This window comes from Lampetra planeri, chromosome 56, assembly GCF_965212315.1.
Source record: "Lampetra planeri chromosome 56, kcLamPlan1.2.h2, whole genome shotgun sequence".
NCBI lineage: Eukaryota > Metazoa > Chordata > Hyperoartia > Petromyzontiformes > Petromyzontidae > Lampetra > Lampetra planeri.
Window position 1 is genome coordinate 1450817 of NC_136162.1, and position 20198 is coordinate 1471014.

At 50.1% G+C, this 20198-nt stretch overlaps 1 protein-coding gene across 1 annotated transcript; it reads right to left on the reverse strand.

The window, feature by feature from the left end:
* Positions 1-1318: 1318 nt before the first annotated feature.
* On the reverse strand, positions 1319-19390 carry CLYBL (citramalyl-CoA lyase). Its single transcript, XM_078618110.1, has 5 exons — positions 19289-19390; positions 14337-14538; positions 4764-4952; positions 2791-2891; positions 1319-1435 (listed from the first exon to the last, which is right to left on the reverse strand). The coding sequence occupies exons 1-5, from the start codon at positions 19387-19389 to the stop codon at positions 1390-1392; spliced, it is 639 nt and encodes a 212-aa protein (XP_078474236.1). The 5' UTR covers position 19390; the 3' UTR covers positions 1319-1389.
* Positions 19391-20198: the final 808 nt, after the last annotated feature.

The following is a 20198-nucleotide window of genomic DNA, read 5'->3' on the forward strand; positions in this document are numbered from 1 at the left end:
ACATGGGGAGAGACGTGGGGAGAGAGGGGAGACATGGGGAGGAGAGGGGAGGCACGGGGAGGAGAGGGGAGGTATGATGAAAAGAGGGAGACACGGGGAGGAGAGACATGGGGAGAGACGTGGGAGAGAGGGGAGACACGGGGAGGAGAGACATGGGGAGAGACGTGGGGAGAGACGTGGGGAGAGAGGGAGACATGGGGAGGAGAGGGGAGGCACGGGGAGGAGAGGGGAGGTTGATGAAAAGAGGGAGACACGGGGAGGAGAGACATGGGAGAGACGTGGGGAGAGAGGGGAGACACGGGGAGGAGAGACATGGGGAGAGACGTGGGGAGAGAGGGGAGACACGGGGAGAAGAGACATGGGGAGAGACGTGGGGAGAGACGTGGGGGAGAGAGGGGAGACATGGGGAGGAGAGGGGAGACATGGGGAGGAGAGGGAGGCACGGGGAGGAGAGGGGAGGTATGATGAAAAGAGGGAGACACGGGGAGGAGAGACATGGGGAGAGACGTGGGGAGAGAGGGGAGACACGGGGAGGAGAGACATGGGGAGAGACGTGGGGAGAGAGGGGAGACACGGGGAGGAGAGACATGGGGAGAGACGTGGGGAGAGACGTGGGGGGAGAGAGGGGAGACATGGGGAGGAGAGGGGAGGCACGGGGAGGAGAGGGGAGGTATGATGAAAAGAGGGAGACACGGGGAGGAGAGACATGGGGAGAGACGTGGGGAGAGAGGGGAGACATGGGGAGGAGAGGGGAGGCACGGGGAAGAGAGGGGAGGTATGATGAAAAGAGGGAGACACGGGGAGGAGAGACATGGGGAGAGACGTGGAGGAGAGAGGGGAGACACGGGGAGGAGAGGAGAGACACGGGGAGAGACGTGGGGGAGAGGGGAGACATGGGGAGAGACGTGGGGGAGACACATGGGGAGAGAGATGAGAGACATGGGGAGAGAGGGGAGAGAGGGGAGAGACGTGGGGAGAGAGGGGAGAGAGGGGAGAGACATGGGGAGAGAGGGGAGAGACGTGGGGAGAGGGGAGAGAGGGGAGAGACATGGGAGAGAGGGAGACAGGGAGGAGGAGAGACATGGGGAGAGAGGGCAGACATGGGGAGGAGAGGAGATGCATGGGGAGGAGAGAAGAGGTATGGGGAGAGACGTGGGGGAGACAGGTGGAGTAAAGTGGAGAGACATGAGGAGAGCCGTGGGAGAGAGGGGAGACACAGGGAGGAGTGGAGAGACATGGGGAGAGATGTGGGGAGAGAGGGGAGACACGTGGAGTAATGTGGCGAAGGGTGGAGGTGAACAGAGATGCGGAGAGAGGCACGGGGCGATGAACGGCGCGCACCGATGCTGGCACAGAAGTCGTCGGATCCGAAGACGATGCCGGCGAGAGTCAGTCCCACACGCTCCCCCACGGAGATCGCCGCACAGCAGATCTCCTGCAGCGGACACATGGCGAGACACGGGGAAGACGCGGAGACATGAGTGAAGAAAAGGGGACACGGGAGACACGGGGAGACACGCGGGGAGACGCGGGGAGACACGGGGGAGACACGGGGAGACACGGGGAGACACGGGGAAACACGGGGAGACAAGGGGAGACAAGGGGAGACACGGGGAGACACGGGGAGACACGCGGGGAGACACGGGGAGACACGCTGGGAGACGCGGGGAGACACGGGAGACACGGGGAGACACGGGGGAGACACGGGGAGACACGGGGAGACACGGGGAGACACGGGGAGACACGGGGAGACATAGGGGGAGACACGGAGACATGAGTGAAGAAAAGGGGACACGGGGAGATAACGCGAGAGACACGGGGAGACGCAGGGAGACGCGGGGAGACGCGGGGAGACGCGGGGAGACACGGAGACAAGGGGAGACACGGGGAGACACGGGGAGACACGCGGGAGACGTGGGGAGACACGGGAGGAGACACGGGGAGACACGGGGAGACGCGGCGAGACGCGGGGAGACGCGGGGAGACGCGGGAGGAGACACGGAGACAAGGGGAGACACGGGGAGACACGGGAGACACGCGGGAGACGTGGGGAGACGTGGGGAGACACGGGAGGAGACACGGAGACAAGGGGAGACACGGGGAGACGCGAGTAAAGACACAAACATGATGGGACAGGGCAGCGAACAAGAGAGAAGTGTCCCCTTGCATCTCCTTTCATCTCTCTGGTAATGACAGTGACGACGACGATGATGATGATGACAGTGACGATAAGTCGGTAGCGATGAAAATCGTGATGACAGTGATGATGACAATGATGATGATCAATGTTGATGAAAGTGATGACAGCGACGATAACAGTGGTAACGATGATTAACGTGATGATGAATGTGATGACGACAGTGATGATGGCGATTATTAATGATGAAAGCGATGATGATGATGGTGGTTATGATGATAGTGGTGGTGATGATGATGACGGTGATGACGGTAGTGGTGATGATAACGATGATGGAGGTGTGATGATGATTGACGATGAAAGTGATGATGACGATGATGATGACAGTGATGATGACAGTGATGATGATGACAGTGATGATGGAGGTGGTGATGATTGACCATGAAAGTGATGATGAGCGGGGGCTGGTGAATGGGTGGGGGGGGAGCGGTGGCGCCGCGGTTAGCGCAACCGCACCGCTAGACCCGGCAGGAGACCCTCCCGCTCACGGCCAACATCAGTGGCGAGCGACACCCGGACCCAGCGCTTGGGGCCTTCCCCCGTCCACCGGGGGCGGAACGACCGGCGCGGTGAAGTACGGCGACGATGCTCACCCTGAGGTCAAGCAGTCCACGGCGCTCTCCACGAACGTGATGAGGTTTATCGGCGCTGGCAGCTCTCGTTCCGCCACTGCCTTCTCAAAGTGCTCGGCAAACTGGGGTGGGAGGTGGGGACAAGGGCGCCACTCCATGTTACTATGGCAGAGTAAAGTAAAAAAAAATTAAAAAATTACAACTTTTTTTTTGTCTTTCGGTAAATTTCATTTTGTACCTACGAGACTTTACCGAAAGAACAAAGGGTATGAATCCTTGCAGTCACGAAAGCTTCAAATCTAGGATTTTTTTTTGTCATTTCAGCACGGCCCAAGGTCCCGGGGAAACGCCGAACGGCCGGTAACAAACGGCACTCTTAAACTCGTCGACGGGTCAAAGCGACTTGCTGCTCGTGCCAGAATGGAGGCACCCGCCCCGTGCTTGCCCCTCCTGCTCACAGCCGTCGTGTGGAGACACTCGTGGTGGTAATTCCACGTTCCTATGGCGGCAGCGAGTCTATCCAAACAAACAAACGGTGTTCGATCTTGATAATTGGTTTTTTACCCTTCTATCTGGCAAAAAAACTGACACCTTTTTTTACAAGGAGTCATGTTTGCATAGACCGCAATACCTGCAGTCATAATGCAAACAAAAACATAACTCTGATAATGTATGCACTGTCCTTGAAGTTGATTGGTCCACACCCGAGACAGCTTTCCTTAGAGCCTAGTCTCACATGGTGTTGGACCACATGACGCCAAAAGGCGGACCAATCAACTTCAAGGACAGTGCACATTATCAGAGTTGTGTTTTTGTTGCATTATGACTGCAGGTATTGTGGTCTATGTAAACATAACTCCTTGTAAAAAAAAAAAAGATGTCACTTTTGTTGCAAATAGAAGGGTAAAAATTAACCCGTAAAAACAAAGTTTTTCACTCTAAATCCTTTATATGCGTGGCGGCTAGAGTCCTCTCGTCCTCTGGCTTGAGATGGCTGCCACCTATGGGTCAGATGATTGCCTGCCACCATTAAGCAATAGGTAATTAAATATTTAAAAAAAATTCCTAAAATGTTGAAAATTTTGGGAAAAATTTTCACGAAAATAAATTGTCACGCACACGAGTCTGTGTGCAAAATGTCAGCTCGATTGGATCACGGGAAGTGGGTTAAAAAACGACCGAAAGATTTGCACGGTCGTAAGCGCGCAAGCAAGCAAGCAAGTGAACTTAATATAAAGGATTTTTAAAAACCAATTATCATATTTTTACTGGCAAATGAGGTTCCAATGGTGTTCGATTTTCTCCGCATGGCGCTGCTCATTTTATCGACCCCGGAAGCTGTGGTGATGATGACCAAGCTCGCAGTTGACCTCGCTTCTTAACAAAAAAAAACTAATTTAACACGTAGGCTTTCGCGACCAATATTATTCATAATGGGTTTAGATCGCGTGATTTATAAACGTGTCGTAACCCTCCACCGCCCGACACGGCCAATCAGTAAAAAAGTGTCACGTTGACAAGAGACAAATACTATGGGAACCTCATTTGCCAGTAAAAATATGATAATTGGTTCTTTACCCTTCTATCTGGCAACAAAACTGACACCTTTTTACAAGGAGTCATGTTTGCATAGACCGCAATACCTGCATTATGACTGCAGGTATTGTGGTCAATGCAAACATGACTCCTTGTAAAAAGGGTGTCAGTTTTGTTGCCAGATAGAAGGGTAAAGAACCAATTATCAAGAGACAAATAGTTCACTGCTTTAGCCCACCGGTGTGTTTAAGCGTGAAATTGTAAATGTTGTGGTTTCACGCTTCAACACACCGGTGGGCTAAAGCAGTGAACTATTTGTCTCTTGTCAACGTGACACTGTTTTAACCGATTGGCCGTGTCGGGTGGTGGAGGGTTACGACACATTTATAAATAACGCCATCTAAACCCAAAAACGTTGATTGTGAATAAAACAAAAATGCTAATTGCTATCGACTCACCCATCGGATGTCATCCACCGAGTCCACCTTTGGCAGGAGGATGGTGGGGGGCAGAACCGGCCCCCCCAGCAAGGCGCGGAGGTCGTCATCGGCGAGGCCGCTGGCGACGGCGTTGACGCGGACGCTGGGCTCCGTGCGGCCCAGGCTGAGCTCGCTGAGCATGCGCACCACCGTGTCACGCGCCACGTCCTACACGCCGACACGGTGGCGGTGGTAGTGGTGTTACTGATGGTAGAGGTGGTGATAGTGATGTTACTGATGGTGGTGGTGGTGGTGGTGGTGGTGGTGATAGTGATGTTACTGATGGTGGTGGTGGTGGTGATAGTGATGTTACTGATGGTGGTGGTGGTGGTGACAGTGATGTTACTGATGGTGGTGGTGGTGGTGGTGGTGGTAGTGATGTTACTGATGGTGGTGGTGGTGGTGGTGGTAGTGATGTTACTGATGGTGGTGGTGGTGGAGGTGGTGATAGTGATGTTACTGATGGTGGTGGTGGTGGTGACAGTGATGTTACTGATGGTGGTGGTGGTGGTAGTGATGTTACTGATGGTGGTGGTGGTGGTGACAGTGATGTTACTGATGGTGGTGGTGGTGGTGGTAGTGATGTTACTGATGGTGGTGGTGGTGGTGATAGTGATGTTACTGATGGTGGTGGTGGTGGTGACAGTGATGTTACTGATGGTGGTGGTGGTGGTGGTAGTGATGTTACTGATGGTGGTGGTGGTGGTGATAGTGATGTTACTGATGGTGGTGGTGGTGGTGACAGTGATGTTACTGATGGTGGTGGTGGTGATAGTGATGTTACTGATGGTGGTGGTGGTGGTGACAGTGATGTTACTGATGGTGGTGGTGGTGGTGGTAGTGATGTTACTGATGGTGGTGGTGGTGGTGATAGTGATGTTACTGATGGTGGTGGTGGTGGTGACAGTGATGTTACTGATGGTGGTGGTGGTGGTGGTAGTGATGTTACTGATGGTGGTGGTGGTGGTGATAGTGATGTTACTGATGGTGGTGGTGGTGGTGACAGTGATGTTACTGATGGTGGTGGTGGTGATAGTGATGTTACTGATGGTGGTGGTGGTGGTGACAGTGATGTTACTGATGGTGGTGGTGGTGGTGACAGTGATGTTACTGATGGTGGTGGTGGTGACAGTGATGTTACTGATGATGGTGGTGGTGGTGACAGTGATGTTACTGATGGTGGTGGTGGTGGTGATAGTGATGTTACTGATGATGGTGGTGGTGGTGATAGTGATGTTACTGATGGTGGTGGTGGTGGTGGTGGTGATGTTACTGATGGTGGTGGTGGTGGTAGTGATGTTACTGATGGTGGTGGTGGTGGTGGTGATAGTGATGTTACTGATGGTGGTGGTGGTGGTGACAGTGATGTTACTGATGGTGGTGGTGGTGATAGTGATGTTACTGATGGTGGTGGTGGTGGTGATAGTGATGTTACTGATGGTGGTGGTGGTGATAGTGATGTTACTGATGGTGGTGGTGGTGGTGATAGTGATGTTACTGATGATGGTGGTGGTGGTGATAGTGATGTTACTGATGGTGGTGGTGGTGGTGACAGTGATGTTACTGATGGTGGTGGTGGTGGTGATAGTGATGTTACTGATGGTGGTGGTGGTGGTGACAGTGATGTTACTGATGGTGGTGGTGGTGGTGATAGTGATGTTACTGATGGTGGTGGTGGTGGTGACAGTGATGTTACTGATGGTGGTGGTGGTGGTGATAGTGATGTTACTGATGGTGGTGGTGGTGGTGACAGTGATGTTACTGATGGTGGTGGTGGTAGTGATGTTACTGATGGTGGTGGTGGTGGTGGTGGTAGTGATGTTACTGATGGTGGTGGTGGTGGTGGTGGTAGTGATGTTACTGATGGTGGTGGTGGTGGTAGTGATGTTACTGATGGTGATGGTGGTGGTGATAGTGATGTTACTGATGGTGGTGGTGGTGATAGTGATGTTACTGATGGTGGTGGTGGTGGTGGTGATAGTGATGTTACTGATGGTGGTGGTGGTGGTGATAGTGATGTTACTGATGGTGGTGGTGGTGATAGTGATGTTACTGATGGTGGTGGTGGTGGTAGTGATGTTACTGATGGTGGTGGTGGTGGTAGTGATGTTACTGATGGTGGTGGTGGTGGTAGTGATGTTACTGATGGTGGTGGTGGTGATAGTGATGTTACTGATGGTGGTGGTGGTGATAGTGATGTTACTGATGATGGTGGTGGTGGTGACAGTGATGTTACTGATGGTGGTGGTGGTGGTGATAGTGATGTTACTGATGGTGGTGGTGGTGGTAGTGATGTTACTGATGGTGGTGGTGGTGGTGATAGTGATGTTACTGATGGTGGTGGTGGTGGTGATAGTGATGTTACTGATGGTGGTGGTGGTGATAGTGATGTTACTGATGGTGGTGGTGGTGGTAGTGATGTTACTGATGATGGTGGAGGTGGTGATAGTGATGTTACTGATGGTGGTGGTGGTGGTGATAGTGATGTTACTGATGGTGGTGGTGGTGGTAGTGATGTTACTGATGATGGTGGAGGTGGTGATAGTGATGTTACTGATGATGGTGGTGGTGGTGATAGTGATGTTACTGATGATGGTGGTGGTGGTGATAGTGATGTTACTGATGGTGGTGGTGGTGGTGATAGTGATGTTACTGATGGTGGTGGTGGTGGTAGTGATGTTACTGATGGTGGTGGTGGTGGTGACAGTGATGTTACTGATGATGGTGGAGGTGGTGATAGTGATGTTACTGATGGTGGTGGTGGTGGTGACAGTGATGTTACTGATGATGGTGGAGGTGGTGATAGTGATGTTACTGATGGTGGTGGTGGTGGTGATAGTGATGTTACTGATGATGGTGGTGGTGGTGATAGTGATGTTACTGATGGTGGTGGTGGTGGTGATAGTGATGTTACTGATGGTGGTGGTGGTGGTGGTAGTGATGTTACTGATGGTGGTGGTGGTGGTGATAGTGATGTTACTGATGATGGTGGAGGTGGTGATAGTGATGTTACTGATGGTGGTGGTGGTGGTGATAGTGATGTTACTGATGGTGGTGGTGGTGGTGATAGTGATGTTACTGATGGTGGTGGTGGTGGTGATAGTGATGTTACTGATGGTGGTAGTGATGTTACTGATGGTGGTGGTGGTGGTGATAGTGATGTTACTGATGGTGGTGGTGGTGGTAGTGATGTTACTGATGATGGTGGTGGTGGTGATAGTGATGTTACTGATGGTGGTGGTGGTGGTAGTGATGTTACTGATGATGGTGGTGGTGGTGATAGTGATGTTACTGATGGTGGTGGTGGTGATAGTGATGTTACTGATGGTGGTGGTGGTGGTGATGTTACTGATGGTGGTGGTGGTGGTGACAGTGATGTTACTGATGGTGGTGGTGGTGACAGTGATGTTACTGATGGTGGAGGTGGTGACAGTGATGTTACTGATGGTGGTGGTGGTGGTGATAGTGATGTTACTGATGTTGGTGGTGGTGACAGTGATGTTACTGATGGTGGTGGTGGTGGTGATAGTGATGTTACTGATGATGGTGGTGGTGGTGATAGTGATGTTACTGATGGTGGTGGTGGTGACAGTGATGTTACTGATGGTGGTGGTGGTGGTGATAGTGATGTTACTGATGTTGGTGGTGGTGACAGTGATGTTACTGGTGGTGGTGGTGGTGGTGGTAGTGATGTTACTGATGGTGGTGGTGGTGACAGTGATGTTACTGATGGTGGAGGTGGTGACAGTGATGTTACTGATGGTGGAGGTGGTGGTGATAGTGATGTTACTGGTGGTGGTGGTGGTGGTGATAGTGATGTTACTGATGGTGGTGGTGGTGGTGATAGTGATGTTACTGATGGTGGTGGTGGTGGTGATAGTGATGTTACTGGTGGTGGTGGTGGTGGTGATAGTGATGTTACTGATGGTGGTGGTGGTGACAGTGATGTTACTGATGGTGGAGGTGGTGACAGTGATGTTACTGATGGTGGTGGTGGTGGTGATAGTGATGTTACTGATGTTGGTGGTGGTGACAGTGATGTTACTGATGGTGGTGGTGGTGGTGATAGTGATGTTACTGGTGGTGGTGGTGGTGGTGGTGATAGTGATGTTACTGATGGTGGTGGTGGTGATAGTGATGTTACTGGTGGTGGTGGTGGTGGTGGTGATAGTGATGTTACTGATGTTGGTGGTGGTGGTAGTGATGTTACTGATGGTGGTGGTGGTGGTGGTGGTGATAGTGATGTTACTGATGGTGGTGGTGGTGATAGTGATGTTACTGGTGGTGGTGGTGGTGGTGGTGATAGTGATGTTACTGATGTTGGTGGTGGTGACAGTGATGTTACTGGTGGTGGTGGTGGTGATAGTGATGTTACTGATGGTGGTGGTGGTGATAGTGATGTTACTGATGGTGGTGGTGGTGGTGACAGTGATGTTACTGATGGTGGTGGTGGTGGAGGTGGTGACAGTGATGTTACTGATGGTGGTGGTGGTGGTGATAGTGATGTTACTGATGGTGGTGGTGGTGGTGACAGTGATGTTACTGATGGTGGTGGTGATAGTGATGTTACTGATGGTGGTGGTGGTGGTGACAGTGATGTTACTGATGGTGGTGGTGGTGGAGGTGGTGACAGTGATGTTACTGATGGTGGAGGTGGTGACAGTGATGTTACTGATGGTGGTGGTGGTGGTGACAGTGATGTTACTGATGGTGGTGGTGATAGTGATGTTACTGATGGTGGTGGTGGTGGTGACAGTGATGTTACTGATGGTGGTGGTGGTGACAGTGATGTTACTGATGGTGGTGGTGGTGGTGACAGTGATGTTACTGATGGTGGAGGTGGTGATAGTGATGTTACTGATGGTGGAGGTGGTGATAGTGATGTTACTGATGGTGGTGGTGGTGACAGTGATGTTACTGATGGTGGTGATAGTGATGTTACTGATGGTGGTGGTGGTGATAGTGATGTTACTGATGGTGGTGGTGGTGGTGACAGTGATGTTACTGATGGTGGTGGTGGTGGTGACAGTGATGTTACTGATGGTGGTGGTGGTGATAGTGATGTTACTGATGGTGGTGGTGGTGATAGTGATGTTACTGATGGTGGTGGTGGTGGTGATAGTGATGTTACTGATGGTGGTGGTGGTGGTGACAGTGATGTTACTGATGGTGGTGGTGGTAGTGATGTTACTGATGGTGGTGGTGGTGGTGGTGGTGATAGTGATGTTACTGATGGTGGTGACAGTGATGTTACTGATGTTGGTGGTGGTGATAGTGATGTTACTGATGGTGGTGATAGTGATGTTACTGATGGTGGTGGTGGTGGTAGTGATGTTACTGATGGTGGTGGTGGTGGTAGTGATGTTACTGATGGTGGTGGTGGTGGTGATAGTGATGTTACTGATGTTGGTGGTGGTGGTAGTGATGTTACTGATGGTGGTGGTGGTGGTGATAGTGATGTTACTGATGGTGGTGGTGGTGGTAGTGATGTTACTGATGGTGGTGGTGGTGGTGATAGTGATGTTACTGATGGTGGTGGTGGTGGTGGTGGTGATAGTGATGTTACTGATGGTGGTGGTGGTAGTGATGTTACTGATGGTGGTGGTGGTGATAGTGATGTTACTGATGGTGGTGGTGGTGGTGGTGATAGTGATGTTACTGATGGTGGTGACAGTGATGTTACTGATGTTGGTGGTGGTGATAGTGATGTTACTGATGGTGGTGATAGTGATGTTACTGATGGTGGTGGTGGTGGTGACAGTGATGTTACTGATGGTGGTGGTGGTAGTGATGTTACTGATGGTGGTGGTGGTGGTGGTGGTGATAGTGATGTTACTGATGGTGGTGACAGTGATGTTACTGATGTTGGTGGTGGTGATAGTGATGTTACTGATGGTGGTGATAGTGATGTTACTGATGGTGGTGGTGGTGGTAGTGATGTTACTGATGGTGGTGGTGGTGGTAGTGATGTTACTGATGGTGGTGGTGGTGGTGATAGTGATGTTACTGATGTTGGTGGTGGTGGTAGTGATGTTACTGATGGTGGTGGTGGTGGTGATAGTGATGTTACTGATGGTGGTGGTGGTGGTAGTGATGTTACTGATGGTGGTGGTGGTGGTGATAGTGATGTTACTGATGGTGGTGGTGGTGGTGGTGGTGATAGTGATGTTACTGATGGTGGTGGTGGTAGTGATGTTACTGATGGTGGTGGTGGTGATAGTGATGTTACTGATGGTGGTGGTGGTGGTGGTGGTGATAGTGATGTTACTGATGGTGGTGACAGTGATGTTACTGATGTTGGTGGTGGTGATAGTGATGTTACTGATGGTGGTGATAGTGATGTTACTGATGGTGGTGGTGGTGGTAGTGATGTTACTGATGGTGGTGGTGGTGGTAGTGATGTTACTGATGGTGGTGGTGGTGGTGATAGTGATGTTACTGATGTTGGTGGTGGTGGTAGTGATGTTACTGATGGTGGTGGTGGTGGTGATAGTGATGTTACTGATGGTGGTGGTGGTGGTAGTGATGTTACTGATGGTGGTGGTGGTGGTGATAGTGATGTTACTGATGTTGGTGGTGGTGACAGTGATGTTACTGATGTTGGTGGTGGTGATAGTGATGTTACTGATGGTGGAGGTGGTGGTGATAGTGATGTTACTGATGGTGGTGGTGGTGATAGTGATGTTACTGATGGTGGTGGTGGTGACAGTGATGTTACTGATGGTGGTGGTGGTGATCGTGATGTTACTGATGGTGGTGGTGGTGGTGATAGTGATGTTACTGATGGTGGTGGTGGTGACAGTGATGTTACTGATGGTGGTGGTGGTGGTGATCGTGATGTTACTGATGGTGGTGGTGGTGGTGATAGTGATGTTACTGATGGTGGTGGTGGTGACAGTGATGTTACTGATGGTGGTGGTGGTGATCGTGATGTTACTGATGGTGGTGGTGGTGGTGATAGTGATGTTACTGATGGTGGTGGTGGTGACAGTGATGTTACTGATGGAGGTGGTGGTGGTGATCGTGATGTTACTGATGGTGGTGGTGGTGGTGATAGTGATGTTACTGATGGTGGTGGTGGTGGTGATAGTGATGTTACTGATGGTGGTGGTGGTGGTGGTAGTGATGTTACTGATGGTGGTGGTGGTAGTGATGTTACTGATGGTGGTGGTGGTGGTGGTAGTGATGTTACTGATGGTGGTGATAGTGATGTTACTGATGGTGGTGGTGGTGATAGTGATGTTACTGATGGTGGTGGTGGTGGTGGTGATAGTGATGTTACTGATGGTGGTGGTGGTGGTGGTAGTGATGTTACTGATGGTGGTGACAGTGATGTTACTGATGGTGGTGGTGGTGACAGTGATGTTACTGATGGTGGTGGTGGTGGTGGTGATAGTGATGTTACTGATGGTGGTGGTAGTGATGTTACTGATGGTGGTGGTAGTGATGTTACTGATGGTGGTGGTAGTGATGTTACTGATGGTGGTGGTAGTGATGTTACTGATGGTGGTGGTGGTGATGTTACTGATGGTGGTGGTAGTGATGTTACTGATGGTGGTGGTGGTGATGTTACTGATGGTGGTGGTAGTGATGTTACTGATGGTGGTGGTGGTGATGTTACTGATGGTGGTGGTGGTGGTGATAGTGATGGTGGTGGTAGTGATGTTACTGATGGTGGTGGTGGTGATGTTACTGATGGTGGTGGTGGTGATGTTACTGATGGTGGTGGTGGTGGTGATAGTGATGGTGGTGGTAGTGATGTTACTGATGGTGGTGGTGGTGATGTTACTGATGGTGGTGGTGGTGGTGATAGTGATGTTACTGATGGTGGTGGTGGTGACAGTGATGTTACTGATGGTGATAGTGATGTTACTGATGGTGATAGTGATGTTACTGATGGTGGTGGTGATAGTGATGTTACTGATGGTGATAGTGATGTTACTGATGGTGATAGTGATGTTACTGATGGTGGTGGTGATAGTGATGTTACTGATGGTGATAGTGATGTTACTGATGGTGGTGGTGATAGTGATGTTACTGATGGTGATAGTGATGTTACTGATGGTGGTGGTGATAGTGATGTTACTGATGGTGATAGTGATGTTACTGATGGTGATAGTGATGTTACTGATGGTGGTGGTGATAGTGATGTTACTGATGGTGATAGTGATGTTACTGATGGTGGTGGTGATAGTGATGTTACTGATGGTGATAGTGATGTTACTGATGGTGGTGGTGATAGTGATGTTACTGATGGTGATAGTGATGTTACTGATGGTGGTGGTGGTGATGTTACTGATGGTGGTGGTGGTGATGTTACTGATGGTGGTGGTGGTGATGTTACTGATGGTGGTGGTGACGATGTGAATGACGGCGGTGGTGGTGGTGATGTTAATGATAGTGGCGATGGTGGTGGTGATGTTGTTGCTGGTGATGATGTTAACGATGGTGGTGGTGGTGATGATGTTAATGATGGCGGTGGTGGTGATGATAGTGGCGATGGTGGTGGTGATGTTGATGCTGGTGATGATGTTAACGATGATGGGGAGCGGTGGTGCAGCGGTTAGAGCGCTGCGTGATGAACCCAGTTACCCGAGTTCGATTCCCGCTCATGGCCACCAATACCGGTGACGATTATTTAAACTGGTTCTGGGCCTCCCCTAGGTCGATTCGGCCGCAAATGAGTACCTGGTGCGATGTGTAAACAACGCCACTTGGGAGACAAAAGCGGCAGCCGGGCGTGGTGCTGGCCACCCACCCACTCGTGTGCCATGCGGATATTCATAGATGCTGCTACTCGCTAACAACACTTGCCCCAACGGTCTGTTAAGGCTATACAGGGGACCTATGTCTTTGGTGATGGTGGTGGTGTTGAAACAGTAGGGGGGGGGGCACAGGTGCATCTGTCATCTCAGTCCAGTCAACCCATGGCACCACCCGGGTCTGTCCCGTGACCTCCGGCCAGCGGCAAGCCATCAGACACTTTCACGCGACAGCGTCAAGGTGCACCTAGCCTGGCACAGGCGTCGTGGTGACGTCGGCCGCCAAGGATTGTTCAGCCGACGCTGGGGGGGGAACGTAGCCTTCTCGAGCGCAGCCCCAAAAATCTGGAACACCCCGGCCTAACTTCCTGCTCCCGGACATGCACGTCTCTCCAAATTCCGTGGTCCATGCAAGACGCACCTAAACTCAAGACCTCGCCCTGCCAGCGCTTCTAAAATTTAAAATGAGCTGGAATCGAACTCGGGTCGTCAGGATCGTAGCGCAGTGCGCTAACCACTGCGCCGCCACTTCCCACATTACAGTGGCCACCATCGCCACCATTGCCTCCACCATCGCCACCATCACCACCATCACCATCGGCACCACCATCAACATCGCCACCACCAACACTGCCATCGCCATCATCGCCCCCACCGCCACCATTGCCACCACCACCATCACCACCACCACCACCAGCGTCACCATCGCCACCACCATCGCTGCCGCCGCCATCACCACCACCGCCACCACCACCACCACCGCCGTCACCACCACCACCGCCGCCGTCACCTTTCTGTTCTGCGCCACTCCGTCCTCGCAGTCCATGACGGCGCAGTCGGCGCCGAGCGTTGGCAGCTTGCGCAGCTTCCTCTCGTCGTCCCCCGGCACGTAGAGCACCGCCCGGCGGGGCACGTTGCGCCCATCCCCGTGCACCAGGCGCCGGGTGGGGGGAGCCGGGGCCCCCGCTCTGAGCAGCAGCCCCCGACTCGGCCTGCGCCCGCGACGTCGCACGCCAAAGACAAAGGTTCCCCCGCGCCTGGTTAAAATATGGTGCTGTATTTTTAGGAAAGTGTGTTTATAATATCATTTTATGTAGATATCCACATCTATTTAATATTTTTTTTCTGCAGTTTTTATTGAAAATGCAATATTTGATATCTCAAAAACCTGATGTGATAGACAAAAACTGATGCCAGATTTGGAATCAGCACCCCAAAATTACATTAATACCCTTGGATTACCTTATGCCAGAAAAAGTGTGTTGACCAGTCTAAGTGGACGTGATACGAACTGCAATGCCCAGATATGTCCAGCAGATGGCACACCCCATTGCGGTTACCATTAAGCCAATGTTGTTGTTCTTGGTATCCGTGTCAGTTATCACAGGTTGTATATAGATAACATTCAATACCACACGTCTCTGGTCTCTCCCGATCTGAAATAGCCCTCACTGGGGCATACGTGGTAGAACTTAATCACGTAAACGTTGCGACTGACTGGACGTTAAAACAATGAGAGGGTCTTCTTGGTTCTTTCGGTAAAGTCACGTAGAAGGGAAGTAATAAAATAATAAAAATAAAACATTACTTCCCTTCTACGTGACTTTACCGAAAGAACCAAGAAGATGAATCCCTGCAGTCACGAAAGCTTTAAATCGAAATTTAATGAGAGGGTCACCACCTGTCTGGGGTTTGACCCAGACAGCCCGGGGAATGGGCATCTGTGTACAGGTGGCAGGAGTTGATTGGTACAGAGATCTGGTACCGGCGAGGTTTTGAAGCTTGTCGAAGCGAAGTGCGATAACGTTGCGCAGTTTTGAAGGTTTTTATTTTTATTTTCCGGCATAGTATCCTTCCAATCGGTTTCGTCTTTCGTATTGGCTGATGTAGATGCAGAGCAACAACTACAATTTCACATTCAGGTGGCCAAGCCAGACAGCTGCGTCAGGAACAGCGGAGTGTATCATCACTGTCATGTCTCCTTCCTATTTGTGGATCGGCCATTGCGTCGCTATACGTTGTACAGTCTGTTTTGGATGACCAGTCGCACACTGGAAAGTTTTAAATGTTCCACTTGTGCATCAGGTATCAGCATCTGCCACGGTTTGTGCGGATTCCGTTTTGGGTGGACCATGAACTTCTTGAAAGATCATACCCAGGGTTGTAGGTCAGAGATCAGAAGCGTGTCCGGCCTTCGATAAGGAAGAAGTATTCAATTCTAGATTTGAAGCTTTCGTGACTGCAAGGATTCATACTCTTAGGTTTTTTCGGTAAAGTCACGTAGGTAAAAAATAAAATTAAAAGTTAATAAAAGTAATAATGGAAATAAAATAAAATAACTTCAACCGTGATGATGGGTACAAACTGAGTAATCATTGGAAAGATGTTATTAATCACGTAAAAAAGATTTAACTACACATATTTGTACCATTTTATTTGACAGGTACTTTTCTACTTTACCGAGTGTTGACATCATTGACGATCAGTTGAACCATGAAGTCGAAATCAAGAGCAGAATTGAACAAGCAAGGCAAGCATTTATTAAATGGAAAACACTCCTTGCAGACCGCCACTTGAGTCCATCACTGAAACTGCGCACACTGAAATGCTACATCTGGTCAATTTTGCTGTACGGAGTAGAGACGTGGACACTGACAACAACAGCAACAAAAAGGCTCGAAGCTTTCGAGATGTGGCTGTATCGAAGAATGCTGAAAATCCCATGGACAGCCAAAACCACCAATACACAAGTTCTGCAAGATATGGGCACTGACAGGCAACTGCTGAAGACCGTCGTTAGCAGGAAGTGTTACTACCTAGGCCACATTGCCCGAAACGACTACAAATACCAGCTATTAAAGCAAATCCTGGAAGGAAAAATCGAAGGGAAAAAACGACCAGGACGGCCAAAAACGACATGGCTCAGTAACATCAAAACATGGCTACAATTAACAGCAGCACAAACTCTACACGCCGTGCTAGACCGGGACCAATATCATCGTGAAGTCGCACACGCCGTTAGGCAGCACTAAAGAAGAAGAAGACATCTCCAGCGTTTAACACCTACTGCTTTTTTGTATTTGGATTCTCAACCAACATCGGTTTAGGTCGAGGTACACCGATTGTTGTCTTGCACAGGTCGACTTTGACCAATTTCTCTTGTAGCCCCGCCCACCACCCCCACGTTTCATTCCCTGGTTACCACGTTCAGATAAGCCCCTCCCCCCTTAACTTGTATTTAAGGGCTGGTCTTTTGGAATTTTCCTCACTTGATACAGTAATTTTAGCTCGATCCCACCTGATGACGGAGACTTGTGTTGCCTCCGAAACGTCGTGATTTATTATTTTATTTCCATTATTACTTTTATTAACTTTTAATTTAATTTTTTACCTACGTGACTTTACCGAAAAAACCTAAGAGTAAGAAGTATTCAGTAAATACCACATTGGTGTTGGGCGTACTCGGACGAATTAACTTTTTCATCCGCCCAGGTCGTGGTGCTTTCAGTTTTTATTTTACGTATGAAACTATTTAACCTGGACAATTACTTGCAGGTGCAACAACTCGTTTGCAAGGGGTTTCCCAGGGTGTCAAGTGACGCCCACATGGCAAACACGTACTACGTGCATCCCACTGGGATTTTTGCACACAGCGTTGGTGTACGGTGATTTGTTTTCTGCAATATTTTGCTGTCTTTTGTTGGATTTTCTGTTTGCACTTAGTCACATTCACTTTAAGATGTTTTATGTTTTTGTTTTTTGTTTGTTGCGGGTGCACCCGATTCAAGAGCCGAATGGCTCACAGGGCTATACCTAATAAATGAACTTGAACTTGAACGTACTAGACATCTCGCGACGGGGACTGCAAGATCTGTGTCCGACCAGTGCTCGCCGAGCTCATTGGCGTCCTGTTGCCGAACGAACACGTTATAAGGTCGCGCTCATTACACACAAATTGCTGACCACAAATGAGCCACAATACCTTGCTGGTCTTGTCGAGGAGTATAAAGCATCACGCCAACTCCAGTCATCCCCTCACAACGGCGGCTTTTGGCTAAGCCAGGGGTCGGCAACCAAAATAACAAGAAGAGCCATTTCTTTCCAATTCGGTACAAAATTCAGTATTTCAAGAGCCGCAATGCATCTATGTACATACGTACATATCGTCAAGAAGCAGCCCGTAAAGAGCCGCATGCGGCTCCGGAGCCGTAGGTTGCCGACCCCTGGGCTAAGCCATCGGTCACTGCATCGCGCGGCATTTTTGGATGCGCTTCTGCGGCCGTCTGGAACGCTCTACCCTCCGATATTAGGAAGGCACTGGAGCTATGCAAACCACCACTGCTCTAGGTATGCATGCAAGTATGTTGAGCTTCTTTCGCACTGTACGTAGCCAATCGTGCTAATCGGAGGTGCGGGAGAAGGACAACAAGCTAAACACAAGCAGTCTACCTGCCTCGCTTCACTATTCTGGCAAATCGCCCGATGATGCTGGATGTAATTACCTGCGAAACGTCAAAGTACTCAAATTGTGAATGTTTTGGATTCACTCTCCAACACACCGGTGGGCTGAAGCAGTAACTTATTGGGCACGTTTCGTTTACGTGACAAACCTTACCGACCGTATCGGGTAGTGGCGGATTACGGCACATTTCTACTTTTCAGTTTTCAGTTTCATTTATTAGGTATAACCCTAAAATTTCGATTTAAAGCTTTCGTGACTGCAGGGATTCATCTTCTTGGTTCTTTCGGTAAAGTCACGTAGAAGGGAAGTGTGTCGAGGCGACAGACCTGGTTTCACCTGAGGACGGCTGCTTGCGTTGTGGCCGAAACGTCGTGAGAATCATTTTATGTTTTATTTTTATTATTTTATTATTTCACTTCTACGTGACTTTACCGAAAGAACCAAGAAGATAGTTATAACCCTGTGAGCCATGCGGCTCTTGACTCGGGTGCAACCACAACAAAAACATGGACAAGAAACATCTTAAAGTGACAACACGCAACAGAAAAATCCTGGAAAAAACAGCAAAGTCTTCCAGAAAAAAACACCGTATTTCAACGCTGTGTGCAAAAAATCCCAGTGGGATGCAATTCAAACAATAACAACCATAAGACAATGTAGATTAAAGTTATCAGGCTAACTCTGTACTACAAAAAACAAACATGGCTAAACCAAAACGTTTTCAAAACCCCCCCAAAAAACGTTACTATGAATAACATTGGTCGCGAAAGCCCTACGTGTCAACCCGAATCGAATGCAGTTAACGTGTTCAATGTTTGAACAGAACGACTTCAAAGGGCGACTTCAAAGGGGCGACCTCTGCATTGCAGATCCGCTGTGCACTCATCACAACAACCCACGCTCGCATCACACCCAAAGTGAGGGTTGCACAAGCGGTTTAAGTGCATCGATGCTTCACGTACAACATTGTATACGACGCATTGTGCGCCACGTGTCATGCCGAGTGTTTATGGAATGCCAAACGTCGGCGTTCTTTGAAAACCCCATCCCATAGTTGGGCTGCGAGACCCTCACCAACCCTGCCCGGAGATCCACGACCTCTGCCGGTACGCGACCTAGGCAAGAGCGGAGGCTTCGCGGCCTAAACGCAACAAAATGCATTTTGCGGCCGGCGAACGGAGCCACGAGCGGGGCCGTTCGACAGCGAGCGATTGCAAACGTTGTTGCTTGCAAACGAGTGCGAACTGAGGCGTTTTACGAGGCGATTCGATCGCAAATACCTCCAGCGAAGCCACGGCCAAAAACGACAACAGGGGGCCGCCATCTTTGCACTCCGTTCGTCGGTGCGCAACGTCGCTCGATCCCATTGGTCGAACACCATCGACGCGCTCAACCAATCAGAGCGCGCGTTGCTTGGCACGTCGACGGTTGTTATGGAGACAGGGGAGGGGGGGTGTGGCGGTTGGGGCGGGGCGTTGTGAGAGTGACATCATCACAGGGTGGGCGAGGTCCCGTGGGGAGCGGTGGCGCAGCGGTTAGCGCGCTGCGCTGCAAAACCCGGCCACCCGAGTTCACTGGAGAAATCCGATAAGCTATTTTTTTCACAGATGTCCAGTAAGGGGGCACGCGGGGTCAGAACGTTACAACAGCAGGACAAAAGCACGATACGAGTGCAAAGTATAGGAAAGGCAAAGAAATCATTAAAAAAATATATATAGTATAAAAAATAAAGCTAAACTATCCATAATACAGGTATTTATTTCTCCTGTATTATGGATAGTTTAGATAGATTATGGATAGACAAAACTAAAATCTTTAACCTTACGATTCCCGCTCACGGCCACGGCCAACACCACAGTGACAATTATCTGAACCGGTGCTGGGCCTCCCCTAGGTCGACTCAGCCTCAAATGAGTACCTGGTGCGGTGTGTAGTAAACATCGCCACTGGGGGAGACAAAGGCGGCCGGGCGTGGTGCTGGCCACCCACCCCCTCGTGTGCCGTGCCAGCCTTCATAGGCGCTCGCTAACAGCACGAGGTGGTCACGTGGTGTTGTTGTGGCTGATTAGAGCCAGACGCATGGCCGATGGAGATTAATGATTCTGTGTAAGATACCGCACTGTTCCATATCCTCTCTTGTCAATGGCACCATAACATGTACCGATTAGCTATACAGCTCAGTAGGCCTTG

What these genes read in the sequence shown, in the direction of transcription:
- CLYBL (XM_078618110.1), bottom strand. Translation starts at nt 19,389, where the DNA reads ATGGTGTTCGACCAATGGGATCGAGCGACGTTGCGCACCGACGAACGG. An exon ending in TGGCCGTGGCTTCGCTGGAG is followed by an intron (nt 14,539 to 19,288) that starts GTATTTGCGATC and finishes TCGCGGGCGCAG; the next exon opens with GCCGAGTCGGGGGCTGCTGC. An exon ending in GTGGACTGCTTGACCTCAGG is followed by an intron (nt 1,436 to 2,790) that starts GTGAGCATCGTC and finishes TGTCCGCTGCAG; the next exon opens with GAGATCTGCTGTGCGGCGAT.